This window comes from Sciurus carolinensis, chromosome 13 (assembly GCF_902686445.1).
Source record: "Sciurus carolinensis chromosome 13, mSciCar1.2, whole genome shotgun sequence".
In the NCBI taxonomy this organism is placed as follows: domain Eukaryota; kingdom Metazoa; phylum Chordata; class Mammalia; order Rodentia; family Sciuridae; genus Sciurus; species Sciurus carolinensis.
This window is the reverse complement of record NC_062225.1, coordinates 81325991-81340489: the sequence shown is the minus strand read 5'-3', so window position 1 is coordinate 81340489 and position 14499 is coordinate 81325991. Positions and strand designations below refer to the sequence as shown.

The 14499-nt window shown below is 36.6% G+C and overlaps 1 protein-coding gene across 3 annotated transcripts in view; it reads right to left on the bottom strand.

Annotated features, from left to right (window-relative positions):
• Nucleotides 1-14499, bottom strand: part of Smc6 (structural maintenance of chromosomes 6) — a 69207-nt gene that overhangs the window by 54483 nt on the left and 225 nt on the right. For 2 of the 3 annotated variants that reach the window (XM_047522073.1, XM_047522071.1), the window contains exons 2-5: nt 10063-10157; nt 7886-8028; nt 4359-4476; nt 2095-2200 (exon numbers count right to left, since the gene is read on the bottom strand). In XM_047522073.1, coding sequence (XP_047378029.1) covers nt 2095-2200; nt 4359-4476; nt 7886-8023 — 362 coding nt within the window. In that variant the 5' untranslated portion in view covers nt 8024-8028; nt 10063-10157. The remainder of the gene's footprint in view (nt 1-2094; nt 2201-4358; nt 4477-7885; nt 8029-10062; nt 10158-14499) is intronic. The other variant, XM_047522072.1, reaches the window with a different exon arrangement.

Here is a 14499-nt window from a genome sequence, read left to right as displayed (position 1 = left end):
TAAGGCCTAGTTTCATTTAGAAACATTTTCATGTGAGGAAGTACATTGGGAAAATTCATTCACTGACCCCATACCATTGTAAGACTGGTGGATAAGCAGAGGACTGAGTTCCAGGCAGTGTCCCAAGGCAGAGTTCTCTGGCATCTTCTAACCATGTTAACTAAGCATCTCCAAGAATTAAAATACCAACAAAAAGGGAGCACACATCCTGGGGAGGGGCATAGTGCTTGAGATGGAGGGAGAGTCTTCAGGACAACCTCAAGCCTGTACCAGACTGACAAGCTCCATGCTTCACAGACTTTAGCTGTGGAACACTGAATAGGCACAGAGCTGTGAATCGCAATTAGCCCATTCTCCAAAATAGTGATGACAGAATCAAAGACTATTAAGCAAAGAAACTTTTTACAGATAGCAAATGTGTCAAAGAAAGGAAAATAAAAGGAACAGAAATGGAAAAGCTCTTTTAGCTCCTTTTTAAGATAAGGTCAGTAAAAAGGAGACTAAGTTCAGGTTAAAGTTTTTGCTATTATTAATTCTGTTTTAAAATATATTAATATTCCCCACTACAAGCAGTTGTGTCCTTGAAAAGTCAATGATTTGTGTAAACTAGTATAAGTATCTTTCAAAATAGTATTCAGGACAGCTCTCAGTTAGAAGTTTCTGCTTTATTTCAAGTACTTCCCAAAGGGAAAATTAAAATCTGAAGTATTTTAATTTTGAGACATAAAACACTGAATGGTACATAAAAACATCATTTCTTCCTCAAGCTTGTATTTGAGTCATGTCTTTACTTATCTGGCTAAGTAAATGAGATTACTGGACAACTAAGAAACCAAGTTAAGCGTAAGGAAAGAGTTGGGACCATTAGCTTAAAAGTGATGAAATACTGAATTCTTTACTTCAGACATAATTTTGTTTGGAGGGAGGAGGGAATCAGAAGACTTTATTGGGCTGGGACCCAAATAAGATAAGTGGAAACAGAAACCGTGTTAGAGAATTGACATCAAATAGTCCTCTTCAAAGCCACAGAGCATGGGAAATTATTTTCTGCATATGTTTTATTCTCTTGCATCAATTTGAAATCCTAGCTTCAAGTTAAGATTGCTCTAAGGCTTCTGAGCAATACACAAAAGCTGGCAATCCAAATTAATATCCTATTCTCATTCTATTTTTGAGTAATAAAATAAGAATTTAAACAGATATAACACCAAGGAGAAAGAAAGTCTATTACATGACAAAAAGATATCACTGCTAATTATCAAATCTTCCAAAGTTCTGGGCACTGGGTGCATGAAAGAAAAAAATCTCAGGATGGAAGAGAATATTACAGTTTGGGACATTTTACCGTTATGAAACAAGAATTCCCTCAGAGGTTTCTGGAGTAGTATGAAAAAGGATAAAGATCAGCCTGGAGAGAGAGCTGCTAGTGGCAAAAGGTCATGCCTGATGTAACATACACAGTTACATACATGAGGGTAACACAGGACAAAAAGAAATATGAACAGAAAAGTCAAAAGAGAATATCAATATGACCATTGTGTAAGGGTTCAGACAAAACTACTGAGAGACATGTGGTGATTATGGTCCTCAAATCAAACTCACTGGGCAAAGGAAATAAAAGCAGAATCAGAGTAGAATACTTTCCTGGAATTCTTAAAAAGCTAGAGATAGAAACTTTGTGCAGGAACAACATGGCTGGTCACTGACTTTGCTCTCACCCCTATCATATTAACGTGGCCTTGCTGATGCTGGGGTTGGGTCTACAGTCAGAAAGGGGCTATATATATAAACATTCCCTTATTAACAGAGTATACAAATCTATCACTGCTACTGCTTCCAGAGAAGTAACAGAAGCATGACTATAGGTGGGCAGGCAAATGGCAGTAAGTTACACAAGGTACTTGAAAACAGAAGACAACAGTCAACAGCGGGCCATGTTGGCAACAAGGGCAAGAGAAAGGAATGAAGATATAGAACCTCTGTTCCCATTCTGGGAAGGCATTTTATTTCCATCCATGTCTGCACGGACTGGGAATCAAAAGTAGCTCCTTCTTACTGAAGGAATAAAAACACATAAAAAGAACAAACACTTACTTCTGTCCATCTTTCACAAAACCTTTTAAAGAGGATCCTCTATTAGTAGCGACAGCTTTTCCACCAAGACCAACTATGAGAGCTGTGAGTACTGCACTCTTCCCACCTAAAGAACAGGTGTTGAAGAAATCACATTCATTAAGAAAAAGTTGACTCCTACAAGTTGAGGCAAAAAGACTGCAGAATAAATTAGTCTTATTCTGAAACAAAATGTTATAATTCAATTTTAATTTTCTTCCAGTACTAAAACAGCAAACTTTAAAAAAAAGGATCGTAAAAATCACGAAATATTTAGCTGTCACTACTAGGAAAAAATTAGTATATTTCAAGTTTTTGCCACTAAGGAAATGGAAAGAATAATTATGATACCTTTCCTATCTGAAACTCATTATATTGTCTTGGCTCATCAGCCTAATACATGAATTTATCCCTCTATTTAAACAAATATACTTATATAATTTTAATTATATTTTAATTAAGTACAATTATTGCTTTTTCCACAAATTCTCAGACACCAGAAACTATTTTTAACATCTCTCAAATATAAGTTCGAAATGGACAGGAATGTTGTCTCTTTCAATGTTGTAACCTCAATTTCAGCATAAAATAAGACATCCACATATCTGTTGAATGAATAAATGAACTTAGATAGGAAAAAACTAGCAAAGTCATAAAGATGTTTTTATATAACATTTTACTAATTATTATCCCCAACTTGAGTATTCATTTTCAATTTTTTTGAAAAGTCTACTTATTTCTATCCTAATATAGCCAAAGCTCCAATTCAAAATCTCTGAAAATTACCCAGAATATGGTAACCTTTTCCTAAACACCATGATCAACTAAGCTAATCAACTCATCAGCTCATTATCTTCCACCATACACTCCAAATTAGCCAACATACACCAATGATTAATCCAATTTACTTCCTGCTTTCAAATTCCTATTCTAACTCTCCCTTCTCTCAATACCAAATGTATTGCCTCCAACCCTTGCATTACTTCCACCCTTCTATTTTGTTTAATAAAATCATTGTTTCAAAGGTTTTTTAAAAGAAAAAAGGCCTAAGTTCAAAACCCAGGAATCTTTTTCTTGTCTCACGTGATCTCTCTGTAGCACTGATCTCTTTCTCTGTCCATGCCCTTCTCCTAAAAACCACTGCCTTCTTGAATAATTGCAGAAGAGAGAAAAAAGAACAAAACGGACTCTGGAGCTACATATATGCCACCTCCTATTCCAGCACCGTTACCAGGTTGTAGGCTGTGGTGTCACTCCTCTCCTTGTGCACTACTTGGGTGGAGCTATCAACAGCTGGCAATTGCCGGCCTATCACAAGAGCTGCCTAAGTTGTCTTTCTGCCTCCTATATTTCCCCACTTCTAATCTATCCTCCACAATGTGGCCAGTTTATTTGTCTTGAATTTCTTGTCGGTGTCACTCCTTTACTCGAAATAAAACTGGCTCTCACTAACATCTGAAAAACTCCAAAACCTTAATTATGACATTCGAGATTCTTAACAGCATAGCCAGCTTTTGCCCCTCCCTATATATACCACTATTATTATTCATCATTCCCCATACACATCTTCTGTTCCTCCAAACATGTGACGATGAGCAATCTTTGCCTGGAATATTTAGCCGCCTTCTCAAATGAGACCTAAAGAATTTGTCATTTTCATTCCAAGTACCACCAAATATATCACCTCTGCATAAAAGTGTTCACTGGTCACAAGAGTAAGAATTGTTTTTTCATGTTTAGAGTCCCAAGACACTTCATTTGTGCTCTAACAATTATCTAGACAAGGTAGTACAAGGCTGCCTCAATCTCAATGAGGACAGTCTGCCACTCTTCTATGGTATTGACTTCAAGGTAAACAAATTTTTAAAATATGAGGGAAACTGCTGGGTACAGTGGTCCACATGTGAAAGTCCCAGATACTCAGGAAGTTGAAGAAGGAGGATCCCTTGAACCCAGGAATTCCAAACAGGCCTGGGCACAGTGAGAGACTCATCCCGAAAAAGAGAAGAAAAAAGAAAAAAAAGAAAAGGAATATTTATCCCTACTGCTTAAATAATATATTTAAAGTTAACCCAATATATTCCTAAAGTATACGATGACAGTAACTACTGAGAATATTACAAGTCAAAGACCCATAAACAAAGTATCTATCAGTAGTAAGAGATACCAGTTTCAAAAAGTGAAAAGTAAATGCATTCTCATCTCAAAGTACTATTCAGTCAAAGAGGAGGGTAAAAAGCACTTACTTCCATTATTACCAACAACAAAGTTGACATTAGAACCGAATTTAAAGGGTCCAAGCATTGAATGGCACATGAAGTTTCTTAGATGAATACTCTCAATTATTCCAACTTCTGCTGCAGTCTATTAATAAAGAAAAAGGAAAAAAATAAATCTGTCTCACTCATTATAAACTTATTATAAAATCACTCATTATTATAAACTTGTCTATATCTACAAAATCTCCTGTTGGGATTTTTATTTTTATTTATTTATTTTTTTTTGCAGTGCTAGGGATCGAACCCAGGGCCTTGTGCTTGCAAAGCAAGCACTCTACCCACTGAGCTATCTCTCCAACCCTCCTGCTGGATTTTGATAGGAACTAATTAAACTTGTATATAATTTTAGGAAAGAACTGACTTTTGTCAATGTTGAGTCTTCCAACTTGTTAAGTCTATCTCTCCACTTACTTATATCTTTGATTCTTTTCATCAGCACTGCATAGTTTTTAGCACAGAAGTTCTACACATATTAAATTAGCTGTTATGGTTTGGATATGAGGTGTCCCCCAAAAGCTCACATGAAAGACAATGAAAGAGGGTTCAGAGGGGAAAGGATTGGGGTGTGGGAGCCTTAACTCAATCAGTGAATTAATCCCCTGATGGGATTAACTGAGTGGTAACTGAACGTGGGTAGTATGTGGATAGAGGAGGTGGGACACTGGGGGGCATGGCTTTAGGGTATATATTCGTATCTGGTAAGTGGAGATCTCTTTCTCTACTTCCTGATCATTATGTGAGCTGTTTCCCTTTGCCACACTCTTCCACCATGATGTCCTGCCTCACCTTGAGCCCTGAGGAATGGAGCCTGCTGTCTGGAACTGAAAGCCCCCAAATAAACTTTTCCTCCTATATAATTGTTCTAGTTGGGTCTTTTAGTCGCAGTGGCAAAGGACTAAAACATTAGCTTTACACCTAAGTATTTCATTTTTAAAGATAATTTTTAGACCAGTTCTAGATGCACAGTAAAATTCAGAGAAAAATACAGATTTCCCATATGTCCCTTCCGGGCACATGTACAGCCTCCCCCATTATCAACACTCCCCACCACAGTGGTACATTTGTTGCAGTTAAAAAACCTACATTGACATATCATGATCATTCCAAGTTCATCTTTTACATCAGGGTTTATTCCTGGTGTTGTAATTCTGAGTTTGAAAACATTAATAATGATATGTACTGACAATTAAAGAGTGCTTTCCCTGCTCTAAAAGTCCTCTATACTCTCATCCTTCTCTTAACCCCAACCAACCACACACCTTTTAACTGTTCCCAGAGTTCTGCCTTTTCCAGAATGGAAACTTAAAATCACATAGCATGAAGCTTTCCAGATTGGCTTCTTTCATGTTGAAATATGCATTTTTGTTTCCTCTGTGTCTTTTCATGGCTTGATTGAACATTTGTTTTTAGTGCTAAAAAAAATACTCAACTGTCTGAATGCAGTGTGGCTTACTGATCCATTCATCTTCTGAAAGCCATTTTCTTTACTTTCATGTTTTGGTAATTATCAATAAAGTTATAAAAATCTGAGCAGGCTTTTGTATGGGTATTAGTTTTTAATTCCTCTGGGTAAATACTAGGGTGCAGGATTGCTGCATTGTATAATATGAGTATATTTAGTTTTGTTAAAAACTGCCAAACTATTTTCCAAAGTGGCTGTACTATTTTGCATTCCCAAGCAATGAAGGAAAGCTCCTGTTGCTCTATATCCTTGTCAGCATTTGGTGGTGGTGGTGGTCTGGATTTTCTCCATTCCACAATGTATACATTGGTATCCCATTTTAATTTGCAATTCCATGAAACATTTTATTTTTTTTAGTGATTTTAAATGACATATTTGCATTTCAATGTCTATATATTCAATGCCACTATATTTAAAATATAATTTTTGAAAATGTTTACCTTGTAATTTTGTTGAATGCACTTATTAGTTTTAAGAATTTTTTTTTTGTAAATTCCTTGAGATTTTTCTATGTAGTCAGTTCATTGCAAATAGTAACAGTCTCATTTTTTTTCCTTCTCAACTTCCATATCTTGTTTCCTTTTCTTGTTTTAGTTGGCACCGTATAAACCTCCCAGTACAGTGTTGATTAAGAGTGATGAGAACAAATACTCTTTTTAAAAAATATATATATTCTTTTGTTTTAACCCTTATTTTATTCAAACCCAGTGCCTCACACATGCCAGGCAACTGCTCTACCACTGAGCTAAAACCCCAGTCCTGAGAACAGATACTCTTGTCTTATTACTGATCTTCAGGGAAAAGCATTCAATGTTTCATCTCTAAGTATCTTAGCAGCAACTTTTTCTCTCATTGCTCCTTATGACATTAATTTCCTCTATCTCTATTTTTCTAAGTTTTAATCATGCAGGGGTGTCAAATTATGTCAAATACTTTGGCCCCATCAACTGCTATGACCATAAGCTTTGTCTTCTTTAATCTACAATATGATGAATCACACTGACATGATTTTCTGATACTGAACCAGGCTGGCATGCTTAGAAGAAACCCATTTGATCATAATGTGTATTTCCTACTTATTGCTAAATTCTACCTTTTAGTAACTGTTAAAGATTTCTGCATCCATATACATGAGGTAAATGCACACGTAGTTTGCTTTTTTGGCTCTTCCTTGTCTAGTTTTGGTATCAAGATAATGAATTGAAGTGTTCCCTCCTCTTCTGTGTTCTTAAAAAGACCATGTGGAATCCATGTTAATTCCTCCCTAAAATATTTGCTACAATTCTCCAATGAAACCAACTGGGAATGGAGATTTCTTTTTTAAAGAGGGTGTTAAAATATGAATTAAGGTTTCTCAATAGTTACAACAGAGTTATGCAAATGATCTTTTTACCTTGGGTGAGTTGTAGTTGTTTTTGCTTTCCAAGAAACCAGTCCACTTCACCAAAATTTTCAGATTTATGTGCACAAAATTGTTAACTGTATTTCCTTATCCTTTTGATCTTTTTCATGTCAACCGGGTCTATAGTCATAAACCCTATTTCATCTCTGATATTGGTAATTTATGTCTTTTCTCTTTTGTTGAATGAAGTCTGTCAATTTTACCCATCTTCTTTGAATATTTTCTCTATTAACTTTTAAAATAACTAATACAAACTCAAAAAACAGTCAGAAAAAGCTATTTGTACCTTGGCTCCTTAAAAATCTTACTACTTTTTCCTGATAATGCATTATTATAGAATATGGACATAAAGCAGCCATGAGAAACAAGCCAATCAAAAAACATAATTTTAAGTGGGGGGTGGGGGGGTGGCACATGCCTGTAATCCCAGCAGCTCGGGAGACTGAGGCAGGAGGATCTAGAGTTCAAGACTGGCTTCAGCAAAAGCGAGGCACTAAAAACTCAAGTGAGATCCTGTCTCCAAATAAAATACAAAATAGGATCGGGGATGTGGCTCAGTGGTGGAGTGCCCCTGAGTTCAATCTCCAGTAAGCAAAAACAAAAAGCAAAAAACCACAATTTTGCACTTACCAAAGTAGAGGTACCATTGGTGAAAGAAACTGTACATTCATCTTCATCACCATCTTTATCAAAATCCTCCAGTTCTTCTTGTCTTGGTCTTTTGGCATTTTCAGGAGAAAAGAAATTTTCTTCCTTTCTTTTGGCCATCAGGTCTGAACAAATATTTACAATAAAAATGAAATAAATCAAGTACAGCATGTGATTATTTGATAAACATTAAACTTAACAAAATAAGTCACACAAGCTCTGGAGGGGGAATTTGAGAGAGAGAAGAACAGTGAAAGACATTCCTACACAGTGTTTAACTTTTAGTCCACTACTTTTCAAAGTTATAAAATGACAGACTCAATTCTGCAGAAATAACAAAGATGTATATATATATATTTTGGAGTAACTGTTTTGGGGAACTATCTTTGTCAGGTCTTGATACTATGATAATGAATGCTTCATTAAGCGAAATGGGTAGCTTGTTCCCCTTTTCAGGCTCTAAACTGTCTTCTGGGGCATTGCATTTTAATGTTTTATGAAAATGAAAAAGAACTATGCTTAAACCTATTCTATTCAATAGTGAAGGCCTTTTTAAAGCTAATTTTATGAAATAATTTCCATTTTTTCCTTATATACTAGATTTTACAGGTTCACAATATCTTCCTAAACTGCCATTTTATAATTTGATTTCTCAAAACATTGATAACAAAGACTCAAAATTACTACGTTACATCTTACAAAATTCTTATCTGTAGTCACAACTTTTTTCATGCAAATTTTACTGTTTGAGAGCTGTCTTGAACATTTTTCTCTAAACTAGTTCTTGTGTTATCAAATCGAGCTTTTCTTTAAGGAGACTTTTAATGATAATTCACATATTTTTATGCAACTAAATATAAGGGGTATGTACTGGGGCTAGAGTTAAATCTCTAATTCCTCCTTCCAAAACACAAGTTTAAAAAGCAATTGGAGAGTTCTGCTTCCAGGACTATAGAATAAAGGTATTTTTTCCTACTAAAAACTTTGGATGTAATATATAAAACAAACTTAAGAACATTCTGAAAGATGAAAAGAAAGCATTATTTAGACCAGGGATCCGGACCCAAGAACAACATAGCAGTGAGTTCTCAGCTTGTTTCACGCCTTCAATATTCCAGACTTGGAGGAACCACAACTGGGAAATATCTACATGGGCAGGAAAAAAAAAAAAAAAAAAAAAAAAAAGCCCCAACAAAGCCTGATCTTCTCTATTCTTTTCTCAAGAAAAAGGATAATGAAATAAGATAGAACACTCTTAGACAATAACTGCCTTACTTCTGTCAAACACCACTGAAAAAACCAAGGCTCCTTCTCCTCTGATGCCAGCAAAGTTCAAGCATGGACTCTGATCCTGGGAAGGCTAAATAAAAAGGAGCATCTCCACAACCCAATGGAGGTACAGTCAGAGGGGGCTAAGTAGACCAAGCAAGCAGACCAAATAGGGGGACCAGGATAATGGTGTCAGAAGAGACCATTTAAAGGGCCTAGACTTCCATCCACAGCAGGTAATAACAAGGTACTGTTTACTTACTCCACTCCCTGGATTTTTGTTAGGAGAAGCCTAGTGAAAAATCAGGACCTGCACAGATATGGGGAGACCACCCTCACTGCAGTGTCATTGAGGACCACACAGGGGACTGAACTGCCTGCCACCTTAACCTACCAGTCACCACAGCTAAGGAAGCAGTTCTGGTTAAGTTCTAGATCTGACTCTCCATGACCTAATATCAAGGATGACAAAGGCTATGATCTCCTAAAAAGGTACAAAGACCTTAAAGGGTTTTTATTTAAATCTTTCAATATTTATCATATTAGAAATTACAATTGAGAAATCTATACAACAAACAACACACAAGTACACATTCTATTAGACAAAGCAATGACATCCATCACATGTTGTTACCTCTGGAAAACTCCAGAGTACACTAAACAGTAAATTAGAGTGAAAAAGGCAAATGATGTTCCACTATTATGAAAATAGTTTTGATTCTGTAGACCTCAGGAAAGAGCTTCATGGATCCCTGCACTGCACTTTGCAAACTGCTGCTGCAGAGGATACTATAGGCAAATCCATGATATAGTGCCACACATGATACAACATAGCAAGCAAGCAGTAAAGTTAGAGCAGTTAGGATAAAAGGAACCACAGAAAGACTTACAGATTCTTTATTGCAGAGTGTGGTCCAAGAACCAACAAGCATCATCCAGATGCTTCCAGGGAACTGGGTAGATAACCAAAATCTCAGGTCCCACCCTAGAGCAAGTGAATCAGAATCTTCAACCAAAAAGCCTTCAGGTGATTTATACAGAACATTTTTATAAAGTTTTGAGGACTGTGAGTAATCTTGTTTAAGAACTTGGGCTTTATTCTATTTTGAAGGCAATGTAAAAACCTAATACAGTATGACAAATCAAATGCCATTTAAAGGCATATTATGGACACACCCAAAATCAAATGTCTTCTGGGACAAAATTGCCATTAGAGTCACATCTACATAATATTCAGCGCCATTCTTTGCAAATAATTTATTCTGAATCTCTTATAGAAGCCAAAACTTCAAAAATCAAACATATTTTTCAAGTTATTTAATAACAAGAATCAATGTACTTTATCTTCAACTTGTGGCTAATTTACATCTCTCAAAATACCTACCAGGTTATTACACTTCCTTCTCTCTAACCCATTCTCTACTCCCTTTCCAAACACTAAGCAGTAATTTACTTATTGCAGAATAGCAAAAAGATGCCATTACTTTTTGATTTTCCCAACATTTGCCCTCTTAGATACTATTTTTATTAATACCTAGTACGTGATCTCAAATTAGAAAACTGATTTTAGTATTTTATCATTAGAGAACAGTGGTTTTGCAAGCTAAATCAAAGGAGAGAGATGCACTAAGGTGTTACGAACTTCTTATAATAAACATGAGAATCCATACCAAATGGAAGATAGTACAAACACTATATGATGACAATGTTTTTATTTGCTGGGTATAGCCTGGGATTTGCAGTTTGCAGTTAGGTTGCCAAGGTAACTTGCAATCTACCACACTGAGGAGCCTACCTTTTAAAATAGGAATCACTTGGTAATTAAAAATAGTAAAACTGTTCCCAATGGGATAAAGAAAGACATTAACTGGAAAAAAAACAAAAAACAAAAAAAAAAAACACAAACAAACAAACAAAAGAACCTAGAATGTACACACAAAAAAGAAAAGGCTCCTCTGGCAATTTTCAATACATAGATAAAGCTCTACACAGCTTTAAGTATTTGCTAACACAATTAAAAAAAATCTGAATTAAGGAATACATCATTTCTCCCTTTTAGGAAGCAAATACCATCAAAGCAGACACTGAAGATCATCAATTAAAAAATAAGTTCAAAAGAAAAATCAATATTTAAAGGTTCATTATAGCAAATAGAAATTTGAAAGCTATCACATGAATTTTAATAGGATTATAAATTTCTAACTTAAATTTTAATAAGTATCTAATAATTCATACTTCCTATTAATACCAAAGTGGGGACTAACCATAGTAAAAGACATAACAGAATAAGAACTGTCTAGTGCTATGAGACTTTTAGAATTATTGGGATTTTTTCGTTTTGTTTTGTTTTGGTACTGGGAATTGACCACAGGAGTGCTTTACCACTGAGCTAGATTCCCAGAGCTTCTTATTTTTTAGTTTAAGACAGGGTCTCGCTAAATTGCTTAGGACCTCACTAAATTGCTGAGGCTAGCCTCACACTTGAAATCCTCCTGAGTCACTGGGATTACAGGCATGCACCGCTGCACCAGACAGAAGTATCAGGTTTTATTAAAGGCAAGTTACTGCTATTTTTGAATCTGCCCCAGCTTGTGTTTACCTCATCCCCAATTCCACTCTTCCCACCACAAAAGACACATTCATTTTACACTAAACAACCTCACATTTGCATGTGTGGTGCTGGGAACTGAACCCAGAACCTTGTTCATGCTAGGCAAACACACTACTATTGAGGTACAGCCCAGCCCCACAATCTTATGTTTAATGTAAAGAATTAAGTATATTGTTCAGAATATATTATGGGATTCACTAGATATTAAGTATTTAAAACTTTTTTAAGTTCATTCATCAAAAATTTAAGATCAGCAAAACTGGGAAGTACTGTTCACATTTTAGGTAATAAAAATGTGAATACTCAGATTCGTTTTCAAAATATCCCTATGGTCTCAATATAGTGGACATAGGAACAGTGAGAATAACCAGATTTAGTGAGGTTAACTAGATGAAGAGACTAGATTCTTATCTTATAAAGGGCTGAACAAAAACTTTGGCCAGTATCAGGGATGAAAGGAGATGAAACCAAAAGATTTAAAAAACTGGTTATAATTCCAAATGAGTAGAATTAACATTTGTTGAATCACTATGCCTTAGTTTTTGAGATACTTTATCTTTTTTTATCTTATACATTCTTACAAATAATGCTCTTATTTTATAAAAGGGGAAGTTCAGACTCTAACAAAAGACCTGAACTTAAGTAGATACAACTTAGTTCCAACTCATAAAAGGTAATACAACTTAGCAGAGCCCAGATCCAAATCCAGGTTTGTCAAACCTGAAGTCCAACCTCTTTAATGGCCAGTTTCTTACCGGCATAAACAAATGAAATTAACAGCTTATTCACAGGCAGTGAAACCCGCTATTAATCTGTTCTTTATCTTCTTATCTATCCTTTATTTAAACTACAAAAATTTTCCTATTATGATGTACCTGTCACGTTTTAATTAAACTTTAGGCTTGCTTTATAAGATTTTAGTTTGTCTTTCATCTTCTCACTTAATGCTAACTGCCATTATTTAAGTACACAGCAGGTTTGTCAAGGAGGGAGGATAAATAATAGATTTATTTTGTTTGAAAAAAGTTTTAAGAGTTCCCAGGATATTGAGAGAGTTTTGTAGGTCGTAAAATATTCAGCAGAGGTGGATTTGGAAGTGTCGGGAAGAAAACTATAGAAAGTAGCTTGAATTTGGTGAGGAAGGAAAACATGTTGAGAATAGATGTAATTCATTCAACTAGTAAATCAAAAATTTGAACATTAATACAAGGTACTGTACTTGACCCTTTGCTAGCTGAACCTTAGGGTTTGTGCATACAGAACTGTGGCATTTAATTACAGCCTAAATATACTTTTACATAAAATGTTGAGTTACTTACTAATTTCTGAAAGTCAGTCAAGTATTGGGGGGGGGGGGGTCCGGGTGCTGTAGATTAAACCCACAACCTCAGGCACAATAAGCAAACAAACGACCAATGACCTACATCCCCAGACCAGTCAAGTGCATCTTTGATTTTAAAATTTTGTTTTAAAAATGACAGTCAAGATTTGGGTAAAATTACATAAAATTCAAGTCTAGGCACTCAGTAAAATAAACCTTTAGGGAATAAAACTTGTTTTTCACTGTAACAACTTTAACATTCCATTTGAAATTACTTTTTGCCAGAGTCAATACTAAATGTTTTATACTAATTATAGATAATGATATGTAACTTTGTTTTTCCCCATATGTAAATATAACTTTGTTTCTCTCCCATCCCCATATTTAAGAATTGAGTTACAAACTTAAGGTGGTACTAATCTGCCCAAAATCACATAACTGTCTCAAACAAAAACATATTTCTAAGCAATATACTAGCAGTCTCCAAAATTCTGTACTTGCACTCATTCAGCAAAAGAAATTTTGAATATGCATTCCAATACACATAACACAAATATGTCAGTCTGTACGCTTCACATACTAAGAGAATGAGATAAAGTAAATCCAAGTAAAAGTTCTGATATGTTCCCTCCCAGCTCCATTGGAACTCTCTGCAGACCACTCTGCACATGCTACTGCCCATTACAAAAGCCTACACGTTTCTGAACAGCTTGTCCTTTAAACAGTGGCTCTTAATCTCCTGCTCATTAAATATACCCAGAATTATAAAAACACATAACTTCGGTTTTCAGGGTTTAAGCATCAAATAGGTGCTCTTTCTAGGAATCATCCCAGAATTATCTCAAGTCCTAAGACTCTGACAGCCCTTTCTTTACCCTCGAGTCCTGTTTTCTGCAATTCCCAACCGGGATTCTTTTCCAGTTAAATTCCCCAAGACACTGGGGAGGAAAACATGCCACCACAAAACCTTCCAACACCACGATTTCATCTGGATGATGCAGCGGCGTTTCCACGAGACCGGGACTTAACGGCAGACCCCGCAGCCGCGATGCTTGTTCATGTCCCCTAAACACACTCGGGCTGCACCCGCGGGTCCCACGGATTCGGGACGCGAGCCCAGCTCCCTGCGGGACCTCACCCGTGACCGCCGACGCCGGACGCCCGGGGACGCGGAGGGCGGGCCGGGCACAGACCGCCAAGTTTCCCGCGGCCGCGACCTGCGCCCTGCGGAGAGGGCGCCGCGGTCCACCGCGCGCTCAAGGGGTCGCCGGCACCGTCCGCGCCCGCGGGGCGGCCCGGGACGCGGCGGCCCTGCGGCTCCCGTGTGGGCCCCGGGGGCCAGCCGAGGGGCCAGGGGCGGGGGACGGGTCCCGGGGCCAGGGACAGCGAAGAGCG